This window comes from Lineus longissimus, chromosome 5 (genome assembly GCF_910592395.1).
Source record: "Lineus longissimus chromosome 5, tnLinLong1.2, whole genome shotgun sequence".
Lineage (NCBI taxonomy): Eukaryota > Metazoa > Nemertea > Pilidiophora > Heteronemertea > Lineidae > Lineus > Lineus longissimus.
In genome coordinates, this window is record NC_088312.1 from 19,531,810 (window position 1) to 19,555,868 (window position 24,059).

At 40.9% G+C, this 24,059-nt stretch overlaps 1 protein-coding gene across 1 annotated transcript; it reads left to right on the plus strand.

Moving 5' to 3' along the window:
- LOC135488039 (protein dissatisfaction-like) lies at positions 1-24,045 on the plus strand. Its single transcript, XM_064772409.1, has 7 exons — positions 1-145; positions 7,010-7,143; positions 10,610-10,690; positions 11,132-11,293; positions 21,236-21,636; positions 22,242-22,488; positions 23,013-24,045. Exons 2-7 carry the CDS (start codon positions 7,050-7,052, stop codon positions 23,261-23,263), a joined length of 1,236 nt encoding a protein of 411 aa, XP_064628479.1. The 5' UTR covers positions 1-145; positions 7,010-7,049; the 3' UTR covers positions 23,264-24,045.
- The last annotated feature ends 14 nt before the right edge of the window (positions 24,046-24,059 follow it).

The following is a 24,059-nucleotide window of genomic DNA, read 5'->3' on the forward strand; positions in this document are numbered from 1 at the left end:
AGTTAGAAAGTACTTTCAACACGGACGCTAAGAATTTTCCTGACTTTTTACTGTTCGTTTTGAGGATTTTGCGAAAAGAGATTAACGAAAGATTAACCGGAAGATTTGCTTACAAGACAAAGGCAAGATCAACTGCATTGAGCAGGTAAGTGTAAGACTGTAACTTTGACAAATGGCGAATTAGGGATAGTAATCTTTAGCTTTTCATGCGACCACGCGTAGTGCCTTTAAGGCGCTGGAATTTGACTTCACTGAGACCTGCAGGTGTTGGAAAGTTGTTAAAGTTCAATTTTCATATGACAATGAATCTTTTGCAATATCTACCCTTTCTTTTGAAATGAATTGTACCTTATCGAATGACGTTTTTATGGAATTAACGTGTTTTTCCAAACGTCAAGTATGCTCACTAGAATGCCCAACACCAGTCCGTATTCTCTTTTCTGTTTTGGCGGTTCAACAGGTATGTGGTACTTCAAACACTGCTTTTAAATGATACCAGAACTGAAATTATTATTGATAGTAACGAATATTTAAGATGAAAATTTCGTTGACCACAATTCCAAAGGAATTTGACTTGCTTTGGCATGCTATTCATGAAAATATGATATTATGATTTTATTCAAATTGGCCACCGTACATCTAATCAGCATTACTAGAACTACTGACATTGTCATATTAACAATAAGAAATTCGTTTATTATAACTGACTAGACTTTCATATAAATTACGTTTAAATATAAGTAGTTCTCCGACACCTCGGTTACATCTGAGGTGTAGTTGTTGATACATGTAGCTCTGCTCAGTTCTGGATACTAAGATATTTTTTCTATACGTCATGTAGAATTCAACCAACTGAATGAACACTGCATGAAATATTGAGTTTACTCTTTCCATTATTTCTGCAAATGTTTATAAAGTTCCGTTTACGGACAAGCCCATTCATGGAGTTTAATTAATTACGTTGAGTGGACGAAGTGCATTGGACATTTTGGGAGTATTAAACAGGTGCAGTATTCATTAGTCGGGGAAAAATGAATAAATTTGCCGATACGGATTTCACATATTGATTCTAAATCTATGATGGCCCGCATGAATTTCATAACGGATTCTATCAAAGAATCATTGACGGGCATGTTGTTTCATCAAAGATTCTACGATGGGTCATCATAAAATCTCTGATAATTACCCGCGGTCATACATAGATTCTTTGACCGAAACTTATGCCTGTGTACATGTTTTATGTCTGCAAGAAAATTGATATCCTGCTGATCGGAACCTTGCTGACATATACATGTAATCTGCGTTCGATCGGCCTATTCAGGTTAGAGAGAGGTACATAATTTCATCAATTTCGTAAAAAATATCTCAGATTTAATAGCATGTTCAGCCTCATTCCCAAAAATCTAAGACGTTTTCTAAAATTGCTGGGATTTTTTTTACAAGATTCCGAAATACTTTGTCCGATTTGTAAATAAGCGATAAGTCATTCGAAAATTTTCCAAAAATGTCCCTTTTGTTATTATTTCCGTGACGAAATCTCGACAGCCATGCAGAATCTAAATAACGGCAGAATGGTTTGAAAATAACACGGTGTTTATGCGTCGATAGTGGTGATTTATAAATCAGTAAAACTAGAGCTAATTATGAACTGAATACACGTAACACCTAATTCACCTAATTCCCGTGATTGTACATGTATCATAATGTTCAACAGCGCGAATTAATTAGCATAATGATAGAAATCGTTTATTTATCTAAAACAGAGTCTTTCAATAGTATTATTTTTTATTTATATTGACAGACTCTGCTATATTGAGATAGAGAATGAATGTACTGTGTCGCCCTGCTTATTTACGCACTTTTCTTTACCGGATTTTAGAAAAAGGCAAAATCCGATTACTACAACTAAACATTCTTTATGCGTTTTTTATTGGAAATTTTATCGGTTCTCTCCACACAGCTTTGTTCACTTCAGTCCGAGAGGTCGTTTTTTAGCTGTTGAGATTCTGATAAACCTAATGCAAGTATCAATTCGTGTCTTGTCCCCCCCCCCCCCCCCTCCTCAAGGGTACGACACCTTATCACCCTATAACGACATCTTAAGGCTCAAGCATCGCCCTTTTTTCACCAATGCTACTTTTTCTTTCGTCAAGACATCACCATCAACAATATATCAGTTATCACCATCATATAAAGTAACCGGACTAATTTTACTGGGTAAGGCTGTATGTTCGACAAGACATCGACACATTAGCATCCTTATTCTTTCCAGCTTCGCCAAATTTTCACTAAAGGAAAAATAAATACTACTCAAGCATCGGCAAAGATTAGTGGTGATAGCTTAACTACCCTTGAGGAGGGGGGGGGGGGGTACAAGAAACGAATTGATACAATGTACTTGCATAAGGCCCCGTCACTTCAGTGAAATTTCTTTACGGAATGTATATTTGTTTTGGCCGAAAAGGTTTTTCAAGAGTCATTGCAGTAAGAAGGTGTAACATCATGTTATTTTTTTACCCACTTGCAGCTATATATATATATAGCTTTCAATATTGCAAATAACTTTCGGCCTTTTTCTCGAAAAGAACTGCATGAAGTAAAGGTTTATTTCAGATTAAGCAATCATGCATGATGATAATCAATTACATTTACCTTCATTTTTGAAAGTTCATGTTGATATGCAAATGTCTTGATGGTGGTACCAGAAGGGGCTATTATATTGTACTGTACTCGGGCACTATAAAAGATACATTGTACATTGTCTATAGCGTAATGACTTGACTAGTTGATTGTAAAATTCCAGACATGTCGGGAGGGGATAGTCCCTTTTCCTTCCCTTACTGCTGCCGAAATGAATAATATGCAATACAACAAATAGGAATCGACGCTATTACAGCGACTATTCATTTTATTGACATTAGACCAAAGGCTTGAAGCGCTTTGACCTATGTAGTAGACCCTCGATTACAAAATCATAGGACAACATTTCGTCCCTAATTACTCAAATTTTGCAAATAATATTTAACCAGTCTTGGGGCAACTTCTTAATTGACTTCTACTGCGGTCATTTGATTGAAGAGGTCATGATTCTTGCATACATGTACCAATTTTCATCGTTTTCTATGGATTGGCGGACAATCATGCAGCATAAAGTGGACGTTAAGGTGATATTTTCCCAGCATTCTGTATGTCATCAAAAAACTGATTAGGGATGAATGGAAATTATACACAGACACTACATAATCTCTTCCGGGGTATACCACGGTCATATAAGGTACAGTAACTGGTTTATCATATGTTTTGATCACAATATCTCATTGGCTGGTTTATCATGTGCTTTGATCACAATATGCTCTCCTTGTCTGGTTTATCATGTGTTTTGATCACAATATGCTCTCCTTGTCTGATTTATCATGTGTTTTGATTAGAATATGCTCTCCTTGGCTAGTTTATCATGTGTTTTTATCACAATAAAAATTGCTCTCATTATATTTGAAGTCACAGATATTAGGCGCTTGAGACATGTTTTTGTAGTGAATTGCAATTTCGACATGTAAGCACCACTGAGTTTTGGTTGGCTGTCAAAAAGACGTCATTCTAAAAGGCTGAGCACCTGTGTCTCAAAGTCGTGTCAGGTCTGAGGCATGTTTGGATAGACAGAGTCAGAGACCTCCCTTTAAGTCACTAAACTACAATTTTCCGATATTACAAAATATCAGATGTTGATAATGATATCTGGTTCCGAAGAGTTTAAGGCATCTCATATTTTGTAATTTGACGCTTTTTAGTCATAACGCGACCGACGACATGATACAGGAGGGGGAGGGGAAGGCATAGGTTCCAAATTCATGTAGTTAATTGAAAACAAAGTGTTGTTTTGTTTTTCTGGCAAATTGGTTACGAGGCTGGGAGAGCTGTCTCGTTTATAGGCTTCGAGGTGGCTTGAACTAGAATTTCACTCCATCCAGCTCCATCCGAAACCGCAATTTTCAAAATAAATCTTGCGGCAACTAAATAGGCACCACTCACACACAGTGACTCAAGAATGCTCCCTAATTTCCCCATTCTTCACCAATCAGTTTCAACTGGTCTCATGTCAAGCGTAATGCAGACCCAGTCGTCAAATAGCGCACACTTGCCCTGCGGTCATCGCAATCCCTAACACCAAACCTTATGTTCTTATGAAAGGCGGCGCGTGGCCATTAATGTTCTCTGTGGTGGTTGACGTGATGCTGTTTTAATGCGAATGGCCAACGTCAATGCAGCATTTTCTCATCTTTGGTTGGCTCTTCGACGGCGTTATTAAATTAATTATTGATAAAAGTTAAACTCCAGCTTACAAACCGAACAGAGCAAAACCTTCTGCTTCTTCAGGAGAGTAAATGTGTCCTGTGAAGAAGGCATAGCCGTTTCCAGTGCAAGTACATCCTCGATCCCATAGCCGGCATTGTAGGATCGTTTCTAAAATCAGCGCAGTTGTATTGAGCGTATTTTAGAAATTACACAAAGGCCTGAAGTGGGAGGATGTAGAAGTACATGTAGAGCATGCAGTCTCACTTAATTTTTATCGGGCTATTTCATAATTGTTTGGTTATCTCTTGGATTGTTCTATCATATTAATATCATGAATATGCACGACTTTATTAACGAAACATAGCATACCAAATGAGACGTTAACTCTTTCCGCCGCTGCAAATGTCCTGTCATGCCTGTGGAATGTTTGGGACATTGTCCTGCAAGTGGCATATACGGTCATGCTACTTTCGTTGGCTCTCTGACAACTCCATCATCGAAATTATGAAAAAGTTAGCCTCAGCCTTCGATTCAAGAAACTCCGAATTAGCCGCTCTCTTGGCGCGACAGAAATTGGCCTCTTCTGGTATTTTTAATAAACGTATATGTGTTGCAGCAGCAGTGTTTTGGCCGCGGCCTCTAACCTTTGATCGTAATGTTGGCTTCGAAAAGATGATAGTTTGCACTACATCAGGCTGGAAATGGTAAATCGTTGCCAGCATGAACACAACCATTTTATCAAAGGATATTGCCCTTGTCCTCGTTATGGAACGACATTGTTTAACATGTACATGTACGCATACATAATATATGATACTGTATTACAAATAAAGAATGATTCGTATTTTGAATGTGTAGCGAATACGTCCAGCATTTCAACCTCCAAGCTTCTTTTTTTTCTGGTGCAGCCCATGTTAACTAATCTTATTAGCTTTAATACGTAAACGTTGGCCTACCAAACAAACAAGATTTACAGTAGCAAAGCCGATCCTTGACAAACAAGCCTTAATTGGAGTATAAAAGACGGAATAATAGCTTCATTAAAGAAGCAATTATTTTACTCATGAGCTGTTAAAGAAATGTTATAATTAGTGCCTTTTCTGGCCCACCTGGGTGGTTATGAGACAATGAGCGTGTTGGGCTTTAGATGTTATGAGAATATGCAGGGTGGTGGGCTCTAAGTCACACCCAAATCACTCAGAGGATGCCTGGTTTAATTGCCTTGATTGTACCCTTATTTTTCTCTGCTCAAATTAAGAGACGTTTTCCTCGCATGATAAGGTGCTTGTCGTTTGATGATGTCAGAGCATCTCCTTTGGTTGTTATATGTACATCAGAAAAGTTGCTAATTTAAACAAAAAATTCTCAGACAACGCCTGGGTTATCGGCAATAGCGTTCACTGATGAGTTGGGCAAATCCAAGAATAAACCCGTATTCAAACAAACTACGAAAATAAAACATACGCATCCTAATCGACTAATCAAGCCTGGGAAAACAATGTCCCATTCGCCAGCCGAAACTTTCAAAAAGAAGAAATTGTTTGTTGGAAATTCCTGCTTTGAAATGTTGTAAATTTCTTTGAGATAATTGAAAGATCAAACTTAGTCTAAAACCTGAATCAATTGGTAATATTTATATGACTGATGTGAATTGCTTTTCAACAACCTGCCTTGATATTTTATTGAATCCGCCATACTTTATGACGACGCTAATTGGCGCCTTCTGATTGGCTATGAGAGACAAACAGATGGCATACGAATAAAAGACCATCCCGCATTTTCCAATCAAATTTAATTGGCTGCGCGAGATTAGCTTTAATGACGAGATCAAAAGCGAGAGTTTGGGCTCGTCAGAGAGACAATTTGCTAATTCATTGCACCATAACCATGTTAACGTAAAACACTAGAAATTCGTTGTTCAAAGGCTTTTTTCCTTCACAACGTGGATGCTTTATAAGTTCACTGTAATGATAATTGCCAGCAAAGCTAGGACTCTTCTTGGAATTTATTCCGTATACTCCACTTATCAAAGCTTTCACTTCCTGAGTAAAACATATGTTCAGGCTAAGAAATTAAGTTAATCACGTCTTCACTGCAGTGGATGATCTGAGATTATAACACTTTCAATGAATCCGTTTGTTCGTTGCAGTGGACACTCCTTTTCTATGACACATAAGATTGCGAACTGTCACTCCTGTCTTGCTATCATTTACAATAAAGAAGGCGTCACGAACACAGGATAACAGCCTTCATTATTCTTAGCTCAATTACAGCTCTATGAGAAGTACATGTAACTGATGGCCAGGGCTGCTGAGCCTAATTTTAATTCGAATTCGAAAATTTCTAATTGTGTAATACGCACTGAATATCATCCTGAACTTCAGGTAAATACTCGGCGTTAATGACCATCACGTGTGCGAGGGGAGGAGCATGCGACTGACTTTGGTATTCGAAGATGACTGTCTAAAAAAGCACAACAATGCTTTAGTGTAGACAGAGATATATACATACTAGCCAAGTTACAGCGAAGTTATATTAACTGCACTACGGTGTTGTGTATTTCAATGCTCCTCGGCTACATGTATAAAGGGTTTTACGTTGATATAACCATCGCTCATTCAACGGACAACTGGTCTATGATCTTTCTGATACGATCGCCAGCTGACCCCTTCCTTTAAATTTCCTTATTATAACGAAATCTGTTTCTAACTTCCAGACCTCCTCTTCTGTGTGACCTTGGACAAGACGCTTGACTCATGATGATGTCACCCTGCCACAGTGACTGCGGCATGATGAGTATGTCGGAGCCTACCAGTCCGCTGCTGTCTCCCCACGGGAAGAGTAAAGCAGGTAAGAGACGAATATTGGCCTTGTTTTACTTTCCTGTGGTGATGGGAATAGAACACATGATAAACTTACAAAACCTTAAAATGACTGCAGTCTTAGAAATAAAGGTCTTTCAGCTTCTGAAAAAGCTTAAACGGTTTTTCGGCCGTCGCGGGTGTAGCGCATTCGTGACACGGTAGAGGATTTTCAGCAATCTCGGGAAGCATTTGGTGTTTTTCATTTTACCTTTGAAGGCTTTTTTAGAAGCTAAAACATTTTATTTTAATAAGAATGTACCAACATTAAAATAAGCGGATATAGTGTACTGACAGCGATTCCGTTGTAATGATGTATAGTTTTCATTTTATACCAAGTGAACCATTTTAGGACAAAGTCACAACCAGTAATTAAGAACGGACTACCCCTTTAAGAAGTCCATGTTTGATGTTTTCAATCATGCATGTCTTAATTGTAGCGGATAAGATAGCGTATGGATTTCATACGCAAGCAATTAAATATGACACAGATTCCGATAGCCTTAATGATGTCATGGTCCATCCCATTCTGATGACCTTTAGCAACCAAGACATCAGACGTACACAAATGATCCTGACAACTTTCGACCGACTCCCAAGACTGCAGTAAGACAAAATGCCAATATTTTTCTTCCGCACAAAATGAGAAATTGCAAATTGTTTCATCCATATCTTGGCTGATGATTTGGCATTCCGATAATGAGATGGCGTATTCCATTTAGTCATCATGCTGTAATGCGGTCTCACCGACCAGTTTTTAAGGAGAGGACTGACAAAATTGAAGGGTTCGTACTCACATTGGGTAGAAATTACAAAAATTGTGTGCGATTAAAACTAAATGATGTGGACAAAAAGCTTGTAATGTGTCATTTTGAACATGCCATAAACTCCTGGGTGCCTGGAAGGCCAAAAAGTTGTATCATGAAAATTAAATGCCCAGCCTTGGCAATACGGGGAAATGGCAGACAATTGAAGCAGGGACAGAACCGCGTCATCAAATATAGACCGCCAGGCTTCCCCAAAAACGTGCATGACAGTCCCGAAATTCCATGGTATCGCTTTCTAACGAATTCCGTTGAAGTCACCCGCATTAATTTCAGCTATCGACTGGTTAAGGCAGCATCTGACTTCGGGACGCTCAGCGTTCGTCTTGTAGCGAGATCATATCGCATCTAATCTTATCAATAGTCGATGTCGCCTGCTCTTAGTCGCAACCCGATATGTGATGTTTGGCGGGGTATTTAACGAGATTTCATAGCAAACCTAAGCTAGTAATGCGGGACTTCTGTTCAGGGATTTAAATTTGAAGCCAGACCGCGCGGTTCCCTTACCGGAACTCTGACGAATGCCATAGTTGTGCAATCAGATATCCCGCTTAATACTTCAAAATATGTATCAAAATCCCGTATTCTTTAAATGGCTCGCATAATTCGTGACAAAAATTTGGCATATTATAAGATTACTGGTACAACATGGCCGCAACATGGCCTCGAGTGGTGACACGTGCGCGCGATTTGTCCTCAATTATTCGAGTGTTCCGACGCGTGCCGAGTGCGCACTGCAGTGAAGTACGCGACAATACGATTGGCTGGTTCTATTGGCGTAAGGACCTGTTTGGAGTGGCGCACCTCTTTTGTGGTTGAAGAAAAACGCATAAGAAAGTTTATATCGCGTCAAGTATTAAGTACACAAGGGAGTGCATGCTACGCAATGACACTGAGCAATCCCGCGAATAGGCCGATAGATGTCCGCCTGACGTCAACCAGCTGCATGCTTGACGTCATTCTTGGACGATATCTGCCGGAAAGACACGAATTTTGTCCCGTCTGGCGCAAAAAACACTGCGATCTACCGCATTTCACAGTGAGCCTGTAGCGAGCTAGTGCCAAGACACTCAAATTTCCTTAAACAAAATTATGTCGACATTTATTATCATAATCATCATTTTGTTCGCGACATGCCGCCAACAAACATAACACTTTCTTCACTGTAAGCAACTCATAATGGTATTCAAGGTCACCCCGGAGGTCGTCCAATCAACAAATAATAACTATGACTTTTCGTTGCCGCATCGGAAATATACAAACAGTTCTATCAATTTCCACATTCTATGGGACCAAAGATTCTGAATTTTTCTGTGGGCCCCTGCCGCGGGACCGGCTGGTTTGAATAAGAGATTTCCCACATCCTAATCTGCAGGACAATGTAATATCGCCTTACGCACCGGATTCTAGCGGTGCTATATCGTATGTTGGGTCACGTGACCGGCTGCCTTCTTAACAAGACAACAATCCCGCTGCGATAACATTCTCGCGGTATTTCGGCCATTGTTATATGTTGTTTTGACAGGTTTGAGGCAGATCGCCACGAAATGCTTCTTAGATGGCTTTCGACGCGGCGAAAGAGAATTCGGCTTAGCAAACAAATTGAGCTGACGAAAAACTACATAAATTGACCTGCACCCCTTTAGAGGTTAATGGCAAAATGAAAAGCCCTAACAGGTTTTTTCAGAATCTCAAAAATGTTTAGGGATGGTATTTGAATGTACTTGTCTAGTCATATTGAACATGTTGAACCATTTGAATGATATTGCTCCCGTTTCTAGATTATTCAGAAACTGTCTCAGATCGGCGAAGCAAGAGTATACATGTTCTGTACTGCAAAACTGTCTGCCCAAGGGGAGCTTTTCAAAGGTTAAAGTTCCCTGCGTCCCTTCAAAAGAGTTACGATATATATGGTTTATCAATACAGGATGGTCGCTAAAATTCCAATGACTTCTATCAAAAGTCCTCGGGCTTTTGATGGCCGTGTGTCACTCAACGATCTTCCCCTCAAGACATATTGGCTCGTCGACCCTTGGCTTACTGTCGCCGCTAAACTGATAATACGTATCCACATAAAATTAATTGATGTCCCCTAGTCCAGCAGACACTTATCAGGTATCGATACAGTATTTTAGTGTCTGTCTCAGACGTGCAGTAAAATACTGATAGCTTGTTAGGTCAAGCGGATAGGTTAAACCAAATCAATGCAGGATATCTTAGTTTGACTTTGAGCGGTCGAATCGGAAAGTTGTCCGTGATACATGTATAAAGAAGTCAATCTATTTCGCTGTCAGATTTATGACATCAAAGGATTCAGAATTTGACTCTAAATTTACGTAGATGTAGCTTCAGAAAAAGCACAAACGACGATAAGACATACTTTAGGCTACTTATCAATTTTCCTGTTCGCTTGTGCAGTTTTCCCCTGTTCCGTGTTTGCATGTTGTGACCTTGTGACGCGTAAAAATTAACCTTGTCTTGGCTTGTTGGACGTACCCATTGGTTGTATTAGGGAACATATAGTATGGAAGAGACAAGGAAACAACTTCACAAGTCCACAAGGAAAAACAACCCAAGCCACATTAACATAATTGCATTGGGCATCTTCCTCAAATTATCTTTTTCTTTCAGGCGATCGCCTCCTCGACATCCCATGTAAAGTGTGCGGGGACAGGAGTTCCGGCAAGCACTATGGCATCTACAGTTGCGACGGTGAGTTCGCAGGTCTTGTGCTCCTCAACAATATTTCCGCTGTGTAAACCTGGGTAACACTTCACGGGTTTTAATAGTCATCAATAAAGATAACAACAGCTACCTAACAACACACTACTTCATGTACCACAACGACTGATGAAATGAAGTCTTTGCACAATATGAAAATAGATGACACCAGACACATGATATTGGTAAAATAAAAAGCCATTCATGGTTTTGACCTCTTAAGTTATTCACTTTGCTGAAAAGCTTTACGGGATGCATATTTGTGTTGGTCAATAAAATCTTTAAAATTTTTCAAAATCTCAAAAATCCTTATTTCTAAGAGTGTATACGTAGTCAGTGACGATGCATTTATATTAGCATGCGTTTCAAAACGAATCAACTGAATTAACTTTCAATAACATTGTAGTAATAATGTCCCATGTTTTGTTTCAGGTTGCTCCGGCTTCTTCAAGCGCAGCATCCACCGCCATCGTGTCTATACGTGTAAGGCCCAGGGTGACGGCAAGGGACGGTGCCCCATTGACAAAACACATCGGAACCAGTGCAGGGCTTGCAGGCTCAAGAAATGCTTCGACGCTGATATGAATAAAGATGGTATGTCCGGCATTTTCTAAAATTTATGCATTAGTTTGAAATTTTCATTTTTCATGATGGTACAAGCACTTGTAATATCTAATATACACTAAGAACGAAGGTTCTTGAGGAATTGAAAAAGCTGTGACTCAATGGTTTTTCAGCCAACATTATGCATCCGCGAGAGGTTGAAATGAAAAACCGTAAAGCTTTTTTAGTTTCTGAAGCAGCCACTGCGTGTGAACAGTCAAATAGCAGGAATTTCTAGAATTTACAATGAAAACACCTCTGAAATCTACATCGCCTCCAGACAATGACAGAATGGTTTAAAAGCCATCAAGTCCTGGCAAATTTTCACGCTTTATCAAATAGCAAATCAAGCTTGGTGATTTCTTAGTCGAACATTGGTACAGCTGTTTCGATCCTACGGGTAAACTTCCATGAGACGTTTGGGTGACAATAAGTCGATTTAAAGGTAAAGTACCTGCTTGCTTGACTTTAACCCTGATGCTGTAAAGTTTAATGACTCCAAAATAGATCGTAAACAGTTTGTCTTATGTATTGCTTTGTTTCGATTGTGAGTTCACATTTTCGTCGCAGCCGTCGATGCGTCGTTCAAATTTAAACAAGAAACGCATTTCCGCCCGCGCATTTCCTGCTCAACCTTTAACTGTTACCAGCTGGACAGGCAATAAGTCATTTTAAGTGTTTTATCCAGTGTATCCCATCAAGTCGATCAAGACGTCTTTCATTGCATTAAACGGCTCTTGTCCTGACCAGCACGACTCAATTATGGCACGGCAGGAGATTAATAGCTGAGTCGAGATTGTCTTAATACGGCATGTTAGCTATTGACTTTTTTGCCTCTTGGCTCTTGAGACGTTACAACACTTCGTTAGCAAGTCGAAAAATGTTGCAGTTAATTTTTGAGCTGCATTGTATCATCGCATCAGTGACGTGAAATTAACGTCTTCCTCAAAATCTCTTGTTTTGGCTATGATTGTTCAGAGGTTGGTACCGCGTTGAAATGATGCAATTGACCAGCACTGACACGAGAAAACATGCTACCACAATCCAGGAAAATAGTCTGTTCATGAGTCGGAGGGTTAAACATGACATGATTACATTTTTGTGACGTCTCGGATGAATCATTTGGCTAAATCATTGGCGTGGAACCCTGCAAATGTAACTTGTTTCGCATACGAACCTACTCTCCCAAGTGCGCAAGACATGGTAGTAAACCTCATTGACAGATGGTGTGACCATAACCATTCATCTCAAACTGTCGTCTGCTGAGAGAGATGGTAGTGACTCCCTCTAGTCATAGACGTCACGATGTCAAGTCATTCTTGGCTGAGTTTAGAAAAAACTGTTTGGTGGCGTCACGGGGGGGGGGGGCATACTTTGACGCTTTGACTCTTCTGTGAGTGCCTGTTTGATAATTAATTCAGCTGGATGTATGATATCTGGTGATTTTGGCTAGCAGTTTCTAACATGTTTTAGATTAGAATTTAATTTATCGCCCATTTCATGTAATTTGAAGGGTGTAACTCTACATGTCCTGATTGAGCAAAGCGCTAGCAATGTTTCGTCCTATTTGACTATAGTTTGGAAGATTTGTTATAAGTCACTATTAGAATCCTTGGAATTTGATTCAAAAGGTATGACAGCTATCCCACAAAAGCTGGGGTTGACTGACCTAGTCAGAAAATATCATTCATGAAAACCTATTAACATTAATTTTATTCAAAATGTACAGCAGATTTGATAGTTATACAGATTTCTTAAGGCATGTCAGATAGTAGTTGCTCTGGCAAAAACAGAGATTTGGTCGAATTTGGCCATGTTTGCTTCTTTTTATATGGTGTGGTAACGGAGGGGGGGGGGATATTATGCGCTGAAGCAACGTTTACTCACGCAACAAGCCAGAAGGTACCGTTAGAATCAAAGATGGGATAAGACTAATGGACATATTGAACGAATTAAACTTATTAGGTAGCTCAGAATCTTACAGGCCTCACCATGATGATATATTTCAATAACCATCATCGAAGCAAGCTGGTCCCAACATCAGTCAAACTCAACTGAGGAAAGACAATGGTGGGCAGTGTTAGAATTGCCAGCATTCGCAACAAATATCCAAATGATCGAAACATTGGCGAGAATCTATGACAAAATGACACTCAGAACACAAAATGCCTCCTTGAAGAAGACGGATCAAGTCACATTTACGTCCCGTAACGGCGTACTAATCCCTCAGCGGAATCGGTATTATCAGAGTAAGTGCGCAGGCCGCTTTGTCAACATGGCGACGCATTGATCACAGGATACAATTACATCTTAATCCGCTCGGGATATGACAGGGGGACTCGTATCATCCAGTCACGTTCAACACTCCCCGAGATTTAGCTGGAATGATTTTTCGTTGCCTTAAATCTAGACGGTTCTTGTAACCAGCTGTTCTGGTCCCACGTGCCAACTAACTTTGGGACGGAATTTAGATGTACCAAACTCTATTGAATTGATGGGGAGTTTAGAAGGCAATGATTGTTTGCAATCGGTAGTAGCCGGTCGAAAATGGTACCACTTGGGAGTAACTGTCAGTGATCGAATCCATCTCTGTGATGCGCACGTCCAGTACATGTACCTTACTGGGTTGAATAACTATTTTTAAACCCCGGGTTGAAGTGACATTTATAGTACCATTCAGTCTCATTGTTACTTTATTTGAGCTTTATTTGCCGTTTAAGTTAGACTCAGCGATAAAAATAACCTTTTCCTGGCGTGCTGCAGGATTGTTTCGTTTTAATTCCATTATGTTAGTTCCTTTCCTGTTGGCAGGTTATTGCATGCCTTGAATCAGATTCTAGCTCTAGCTACCGTCAGGGATGATCTGAAACGCGACCCGGCCATGAGAATGGAACAGGCTGCGCGCCATCCACAACTGAACAAGCTCACCGCGCATAATGTATCATCTCATCCCAGAATCAATTGACAGTTGAAAGAAATTAACTCGGTATTAACTTGTGTCGTGCTGATGTTTGCAAGGCAGGACTCGGGCGTTGACGCTTCATTGGAAAACAACTTATCATTTATACGGGGATCATGCCCCCACTCGGAAAGTACGATTGGCGGGGAGTGGAGTGCGCGGGATTGTTGCCATGAGCGCCGACGAGCATGGGCTATTCGGCGTCGGAATCAATGAAGGGTGGCAAAAGGGTAAATATCACTCGACGTTGTGTCCATTTGGGTAAGGACGCGCCCACTGGCATTATTGGTTCAACTTCTGTTGAGTTGTAAATCGAATCATGTCACCAAGAGGAAGTTTTTTTTCTATTATTTCGGACTTGATCTTATCCAAAACTTTCGTTAGTTTATCACGAGTTTTAAAATTTTCTGGAGAGCATGATTTATTTTTCACCTTAGTTCTATGATTTATCACGTTTTAGTTACGTTTTAGTCTAATCAGATATACAAGAAGCTTTGTGAAAATCGTCAGCTGGGCTGGACTTTAGCAGTAAGTTGTTGCTCAAGCCCACGCCGGATTTATAACTTTATCGCCATAAAAGAAGGGGTCTAATTAGCAAGCCATTCTTCGCCAAGGAGGATCGAACAAGCTTTGTAACTGCTCTGAAAGTCCATAATTACACCATCGGAATGTCACAAACGCAGGGTTCATTAGTGCAAACATGAATATTTAAACAAAATTTACTTGACTATTATAAATTTGGCTGGGATTTTGTAAGGCAATGATACTTTGTACTTGGGTAACCTCATAAGGTTTATTTCTCTGGATCAATTAAAAAAACTGATGCAGTGCCTTGCGAGCGTTCCTAATGAAAGCAGCCAGTCATTTGGGATTACAATAATAATATTACTGCGCGTGTTCACTCATTTGAATAATATTACCACATCGACATGTCGTTGGGAAAACAGTTTAGCTATTCGACAACGGCTCCGCATAACAGAGAAGTTAAACAGTCATATGATTATTTGATTGTTACTGGGTCTCTCATTAGCGGTTGCAAAACGAGATGCCAAGCCAATATCATATTCATACTGGTATTACACTATTGTTTACCGTTACTGTGGTCAAATTACATATTCTAAAGCAGTACGCAAGGCAATTTCATGTTCTTTAACTATAGTTTTTTTACCATTGTATAGCGTAACTTTGCCCATTGAATTTGATTTTGGTAATTGCACATTAAAAATTCATTTACTGATTAATGATGTCAAAATATATATTTTCACATCATGTCAAAATATAATGTTCACCTCTAGTAACGCGCGGCAGGGAGGACCGTTTGGGATTCAAGACGCCAAGGAAATCAATGAAGGCAATTTTTTATTTACTTGATTATGCAATACATACGTCGATATGATTATTACATGTAAGCGATTTGCAGCCTGTTCATTGACGCCGCCCCCTGGAATATTTTTGGTGCCTTTAAGTTTTCTTGACCAAGGTTTCTGTTTGCCGTTTTTATTGATTGGGATTGCGGAATGTGCACGGAATGACCCTTGGTGTTCGTAAAACCTTCCCTTGGTCTGCTTTTTAGATGATGAATGATTTGGCTTGATGCATGTATCACCACTAAATGACACTCGGCGACAGTTCTCAACGAAAAACAACATCCCTCTTGAGCACATCACACATGTAAATCAACGTGTATTTACTATCACTCGCAAATCAAGACATTTTTATGAATAAATGAATTAAGTTTGAAATACGTTCTGACCAGATCCGTTACAAGGCGCGGTTGTACGGTGTTTGTCTATTTTGACATTTAAACGTATCACAATCAAGTTAAGAAGTATGTATGATAAACCGAGTCAACTACCGCCAATGAGTCGCGCAAAATGTATGTTTAATGAATCCGGCTGACCGTCTGCCTTGGATTTTCGGTAATATCATTCAACATACACTCTTTGGGTCATGCACCTCACCACACGTCGCATTACGCTAATCTCATAAACAGTTTAGTTGGGCCATTATTCCAATTATAATACTATTATAATACTACACCCTATCCGATCTGTAATGCGAAAAGTAGTCAAAACAGAGAAACTGCCACCGAGTGTTACAATGTCTCATGTAAATATGTTTGGATACTGACTTATCATCAGAGTTATTCTCAAAGTTCGGTGACCCATGGCATGCACTTGGCGCGCGTCATCCAAATGTGCTAAAGAGCAGTTAGGTTTTGCCTTTTCTAGTGCACTTATTCCAGCGTCACAAAAGGTAAAAACTTCTTTAAGGTCAGCTTTTAACCAAAAAAGCCAAAAATAAGCAACAAGACTCCTGAGTTAGAACATCATTTTCTTTGACTATGTCGTCTCTAACGGTTGGATAGTTGAAATTACGGACGCTCGTAGCAACAACATGGCTTTACTTTCACATATTTTTCTGTAAGAGAGGTTATTGGAATGTACTTTGCAGAATTGCCACTGAGGGTGATCATTGTGATGTTTCATTGTTGATGACACGATGAACACCGCCGTGAATTGGGAGAGTTTTTCCAGAAAAGGGTAAGATCTGACTAAAATCAGAATGTACTATTACCCATTTGCGACCATCACATACACACGTACATCGATACGTGCCCTTGTTCTTCGCGCCTTTCCTTCACGTCTAAAACTGAAGTCAGCCAAGATATAGATGTCTGGAAACATTGATAAAACTTCGATCGAAAACTGCCTGTCACTATTGAAGTCGAATCATTTACTTCAACTGACTGCCAGTGAAAGGGGGCTTCTCAAAAAATGGTATGTATTTTCTAGTCGGCGGTATCACGGATACATCCGAGGGGGTATACTCCGTCCTTAGCCTTCCCTCATGCCTCTGACGAATCTATATGCGTGTACATGTAATTTGCGCCTGTGTTTTATACTGCCTCACCCAAATTGATAAAATCCTGTCGCATGACGTGGACACTATGAGTATACGGTATAAGGTGGATACTCTTTCCATGGCGGTATTCTATTGGAAAGTACAGTTGCAAAGGTATGTTTGTGTGGACAAATTAAGATTGTCATAAAAGTGTTTGCTGTAGCCAGTGGCATCCTGGTTCTGCTAAATAATTTACATTCACTGAGAAACTAGTAAGTGACACGCGATGCATTTCTGAGCGCACCCCTCGGCAAAGTGGCAGATGAGGAGAATTACACTCAAAAGTTCGATTTGCGAGATTGAGATGTCGCGAGATCAGAGGTCTGTCGTGATTGCACCTCCGCTCCGCTGGTTGACATACCCACTGAAGCGTCAACCCCGGAGGCAAGTTGTTCAGAAGTGCAGAAACGCCGGCTGATAAGTGGGGAGCGTCTTGTATTAGGCCTATAAACAAGTCATTATTGATAATAGGGACGCGGGTAGAGCGAGACGCTTGATTAGGTTGAGTAGTGCTACATTTACTGTATGGGAAGTCTCGCCTGTCGATGGTAATCGATTGGAGACACTTTCGATTGGTTGTGACGTCATAAAGGTGGCCGCACGTGATGGGTTGGCCTCTTTTCTGATTGGCCCTTAATTACGCATTTGTCACTGTTGATATGCTCAGAGTCTTTCATATGAATTAAATTAAATGAGAGACTCTGGTTATATCAACAATCTATTTGTGTTTGTTACTGATTTAGGTATTTTAATGTTGGGATTTGTTCCCTAATAAATCAATCTTCGTCAGAAATCAGCTGCAAGGATGCTGGAGAAAAAGCAGGTTTTACTCTGAAACCAAAAACAAGTTCCAACTTCATGTACATATAGAAAGAATTTGCCTGATCATACCTGCAAAACGATTATTCATCTCGAAGTTTTAATATGAATTTTAGGTGGAATTTAGGTTCGGAAGAAAATTTCTGGACTTTCGTACATGTACATGTACTTTGAATTTCAACCTCTGAGATCATCCAAGGGGCAATTGGCGTCGTTTTCAACAACATAAAATATGTTCATCAAACGTTATACGAATTTCTTTATCAATGTATCATTCGGTCACTTTCAATTACTGTCAAGCTATTTGAGGTCATTCTAGCATAATACGTTAAAACGGGCTCATTTACCTTGCGGAAAGTCTTGCGAAATCTCTTAATACGTCCATTTATTGAAAAAGCGAAATTCACTTAAACTTTCAAATGAAAATAGTTTCGTAAAGTTCGACGTAAGAACCCCTGCAGCTGTTGGCGATGAAAAAGGTTTCTTCCCTTGTCAAAGTTCAACAGCCACCCATCACGTGTGCAGCCATCTACGAACGGTAAGTGAGAGGAGGCTACCAGAGATCAATTCAATTTCTAATCACCCGTGCCATGTCAAAGATTGAAAACGCGATAGATAACCAAGGCTTTCAAGCTCTCAATAAATTGGTTGTTTTGGTGTAATGCGTTCGACTGGCACGAGAGATCGCCTGAAGAGCGGGCACAAACATTAAAAGAATCTGTTAGTTTTTTTGCCAAATTGCGACTCAGGGTTTTTCTAAATTGCGACTCTGACAATCGTGAGACCGGAAATCTGTTGAACGACAGGAGTTGAATTGAAGTGAAATCAGTGTTAAATGACTGCTCTCTCGATTCCGTGACAACCTCTCCGACCTCGTCCTAGCGGAATAATTGGAATGTTGGTAACACGGGGTGTCTCTCAAGATATTTGCAGTTAGACACCATCTTTAGCCACCTAGGGTGAGGCTTGATTGGATAGCGTTCATCCGCCTGTGGTCACATCAGGTTCCAATGGAGCTAAATCTTGCTAACACAAACGCCCGCCACGTCTGACAATAGCGACTTCAAAGTGCTCAATCACCCGAATGAAAATATCCGAACCTTTTGACCGCTTCTCAATGCCCGCGGAACACCTGAAGAAGCAGAAGACATCTAAACATACCACGTGATCACATTGGCCAATTGAGTGAGGCGATTAGTTAGCAAAGCAGAAAATCAAAGTGTCACGTGACTGGAGAAGATGGCGGCGAGGCTACTTCACCCAGGGACATGCTGGGCCAATCCAACTCAACTTGCCTTGATATTCACATGCCCTTTCCTCGCAGAAACTCAAACTGGTTGACCTGAAACCAAGTTTGGCGTTGGGAAAGACCAGCTGTTCGTTTCATTGTGCAACTCAAGCTAACCGGAGTTTTTTCAAGATGTTTCTCCATCTCTCTCGTGATACATTCGTTTGTGTACGGCTGTCTCCCTGGTCTCTTCATCGCGGTGACTGATCAAGCATCTAAAGCGATGCCTCCTGCCTGCTGGTGTGATGTCAAGCAAGTGAAAATATAACATTGGCGTTTGCTGGATTTTTTATGAGCTGGGGACTCTTTGGCCATGTCCAGGGAAAGGTTTTGTATTGTTGTGCAGATGATTGGACATGATTGCTGACCGATCGTTTTTTCCTTGATGAGAATAATGATAATCTTTTATGACATGCTCTCTGGAAAAAAGCTTTTGTGGGCGTAATCATTTGGAAGTTATTCTTCGTTTGAAAAAAGGATAAAACACCAACGTTTTGTTGTTGATGGGTGGACAAGAATGCGCTAAGATCTGCTCTAAACATCTTGTTCCTCTCACCAAAGTAGAGGTACTTCTTTTGAACAGAATATGGTTGTCCGCAAAATCCCTTCTAAACGCAAACAAAACTCAGAAGGCCAAGAATCTTTGAAGTCCACTTTTCGAAAAGCGTCAAAAATTGATGTGAATAAAATTTACCAATAATAAATACTTTGCAATTCTTGTCAACATGTCTGATGGAATATTTCTGAGCCTTAAGCAGTTTTCATCTTTTGCCGCAAGATACAGCAATCAGTCTCGATTGCGAACATGTCTGCATAAAAAGAATCATATACGAAAATCAAAAATGACCTAATCATATCGTCAAATGAACCTTCTTTACGCGTCATATACCGGACAAAATCGGTGTCAGTATTTTTTCCCCCCTCAAGAGATTGACTATGCTACCAATATATGAACTTCTATCGGAGGTTTTGACGATAAGTCTGACATCAATACGAGATGTGACCGAATCTTCAAAATGTTTTTTCCAAGGAAATCCGTATCTAGAAAAGCAATCTTGTAATTTATTCTCAGATATGTTTCGAAGCAGCAATATGCCAAAGAGCCAAGTTATGGCGAAATCTGTCTCCTTTTTTTACCAAGAACATGTATATACTACGTGAACCAATAAGTCTGGTTCTTAAAAAAAACAAGCTCTGAGATTTGAAAGTATTATATCTTATCGATTTTCTATCTGTCATGTTATATTGCGGATGATAACGTCAAAATTGTTCCATTTGTTCTGACAAACATACGGAGAGCGAGGTTGTTGAAAAGGAGCTACAGTGCAACGGTCAATGTAACCCTGTACCCCTCCGCAACCTCAGGTGGCCGAAACTCAATCTACCCTTTGTATCTTTCCTTGGACCAGGATTCGACACTAATCTACAAATGTCTTACAGTGAAATCGCCAGGGGCTAACCATGAACTTTGCCTAAGGTTTTCAATGATTATATAAACCTTTTTATCAAGAATGGGGAAGAGGACGACAGATACACGACACATTTTCTCATCACTCGGAACTCGACTCTACGTCAGTGCTGACCCCTGACTAGGGGAGTGCACAGGGTTAAGTTTGACCGCTGCATAGAGAGAACGTTCAGTCACAGAGAAATGGAGAGACCGAGTTGGTAACGTCAAGTTATTATACCATTCTAATTCATTTTCTGTGATGGAATGTGATTTGTTACAAATAAGCAACCAGCTAAAACTCGTTTGCAAAGTCAGATGTACGGGATCGTAAACAATTTTAAAGACAAGTCGTACCGTTTTTAATGCTCTAATTTCTCTATCCTTGCAGTTTTGCAGATTAATGATGACATTACGGTCCCCTAGACGGACAAGAAAATGGAAGCCTGCTTGAATAGTCACATGTTCATCTTTCTCTTGACCGTTTCTTATAATTTCATCCGACTTTCTTTGCAGCAGTTCAACACGAGCGAGGCCCACGTAAACCAAAACCAAAACACTCCGACCAAAATGGCAGGTTAACACCGCTATCCATGAAAGGTGACCTCGAGAGCCCCATCGACCTCAGCCTCTCCTCCAAATCATCGGACTCAATGTCTCCACCTATATTCCCCGAGCCGATCGTCTCCCCGACCTTCCTTCACACTCTCATGGCCGCGGAGCGAGTACAGGAGAACCCAGTCACCTGTAGTTTCGACCCCTACATCAAGGGAGAGCCATCTGCCTTCCAGGTGCCGTCACACCCACATTTGACGGTCAGGGAGTCGCTCCAGGAGGTTACGGCCAGGATGCTGTTTGCGATTGTCGGATGGATTAAGCAGGTCCCGTCGTTTAAGTCTCTGCCAAGTCGGGATCAGGTAAGCAAAGCATAAGGATCCTATTTTGGGAGTCTAAAGGCCCGTGTCCATCCCAAAGCGTATTTCGGCTGCTGCGCAGCCGCCGCGGGATATCTTCGCTCGACCCCAGTAAGGGCAGCATATTCGCCGGAACGTTTTTTGCCTTTTAATGATAGGCCTTCATCCGCTTCGAACAACTGCGCAAGCGAGTACCTAATACGTGCTGGGCCAATTGTAGTTTTCCGCGGCACCTACCGCAATGGGTGCTTTCACCGTGGAAGCGAGTTTCAACAAGATCTCACGATCAGTGTACATTAGGGTGGCATTTCTGAGGGGTGAAGATGAAGTTCCAGACCAAGTGCACTTGGGAACGTGTGGTAGCAACTGAAACACTGTGTCCCTGATTAACATGTACGACTTAAGGAGAAACTGCAAAATCCAGAACTTTGCACAGTGGGTGTTGTTGAAGGACTCGCTAAATCCTCTCTACATCAACATGTTGGTAATAGTTTCTCAGACTCGCACTTCTAATGCAGCGGGTAAATAATGACTTTTACTCCACTGAACATCCCTCTGCTTTGAATAGCTAAAGATAGTAAAGCTCGTACATGCCATTTCGTTTGCAGATCATCCTTCTGGAAGAGTCGTGGCGTGATTTGTTCCTCCTCAACCTAGCGCAGTGGAGAGTTCCACTTGACGTGCAGGCCGTCATGGAATGTGCTAACATCTCGCGAGAAACGACTTCCAGCGAGAAGTTAGCAAGCACGGTCTCAGATGTACGCTATATCAAGGACGTGGTGGGACGGTTTGCCCAGTTCAACGTAGACGTGACGGAGTACGCCTGCATGAAGGCAACCATTCTATTCAGACCAGGTAAGGTATGACAACTTCAATTCCTGAAATGTTGATGCCCAAGTGAGGTGGTTTCATCCAGTGCCATTTAGGGTTACGGTGTGCACCATCCGAGGTATACGTCTCCTCAAGACGCTACCTCCCTTGATACACCCCTGAACGCAAGAAGACCGAAATCATAGCAGGCCTTTGAAACAACATTTATCTTAGCGCAACACCCATACACACATGTTGGAATTCGGACCAAGTGTCTGGAACTGCAGAAGAGTTAAATCAACCTCGTTCACTCTCAGAACTTGTTTCAAATTCAAGCACTTCTTGATTAAGCGCAGTTCTTAGAGCCCACGACGCCCTCAGCGAACTGCCCTGCAGATACTGCACATCTCTGGCCATTGGCTGCCCCGGACTTCTAAACGTTCACCTCAAGCCTCCGTCCAACATCGGAAGGTCATTGGATGCAACACTCGTTAGTTGGTTGAAGGCAAGGACGGAGCGAATACCAACAGAACCTTACAGCTGACTTAATTTGCTATTTACTGTTTCAGAAACATTTGGTCTCCGCGATCCAGCCACGGTCGAGGCCTACCAGGACCAGTCACAAGTCATCCTCGGGGACTACACCCGGCGTGTCTACCCCGGCCAGCCGACCAGGTTCGGGAAGTTACTTCTGATGCTGCCCTCCCTCCGCGGGATCAGCTGCCACGCTATAGAGAGGCTGTTCTTCAAAGAGACGATCGGGGATATTCCAATCGACAGACTGATTTGTGATATTTATCAGGGAGAGAGGATGCAGTGACTGCAAGACTTTCGATCAACATTTGGACAAAGGACATTCGAACCATCATAAAATATATGTTCACATTCAAACGATTCATACCCCGAAACACGACTCAACTTTGACTGATTTTTAAACGAATTATCCACCATTCACCACTGTTCTCGAATGTTTATTAATTGTGAGACAAAAAGAGAAGTAGAGAAGCAGCCCACATTCCCACCTGGACTCTAGCGCAGTCGAGAACTACGACGTTCCGTGACCGCCAACACAGCTCGACATGAAGGGCGCGTGAAATAAAGTGCAAATTATTCGTTCAACGCCCTTTTAGCATGTTTAGAGCAAAAACAATCTATCTGACGTTTTGGCTCTGTTTTCAACGCCATTTTCGAGCGATCAAACAATCTATCTTACGTTTTGGTTCAGTTTTCAACGCCATTTTCGAGCGAAAACAATCTACCTGGCGTTTCGTCTCTGTCTTCAACGACCTTTTAGAGCGATCAAACAATCTATCTGTCGTTTTGGCTCAGTTTTTTCAAAACACAAGGAGGTTATCCAAACTGTGGACCATTTGAGGGGGACTCGGAAATATAGCAATTGTTTTGTAAATATCGTGGCTAGTGCAATTATGTTTTTGGAAGAATTTGTATGTAAATATTCGATTGAATTAATATATGGAAAAATATATGTATTTTATAAGAGACTTAATTCTAGTGATTATATCGCAGTGTACAATGTACTATGGTCCTCTTTTAACTGGACGATACAGATGCGACGTTCCTTGACCAGTCGTTAGATGGTGCAGGAGGGCCGTGAC

Excerpts from the sequence above, each read along its gene's own strand:
- LOC135488039 (XM_064772409.1), top strand. The coding sequence starts at position 7,050 with ATGATGATGTCACCCTGCCACAGTGACTGCGGCATGATGAGTATGTCG. Across the intron at positions 11,294-21,235 it reads CGCTGATATGAATAAAGATG|CAGTTCAACACGAGCGAGGC; the intron begins GTATGTCCGGCA and ends CTTTCTTTGCAG. Across the intron at positions 21,637-22,241 it reads CTCTGCCAAGTCGGGATCAG|ATCATCCTTCTGGAAGAGTC; the intron begins GTAAGCAAAGCA and ends TTTCGTTTGCAG.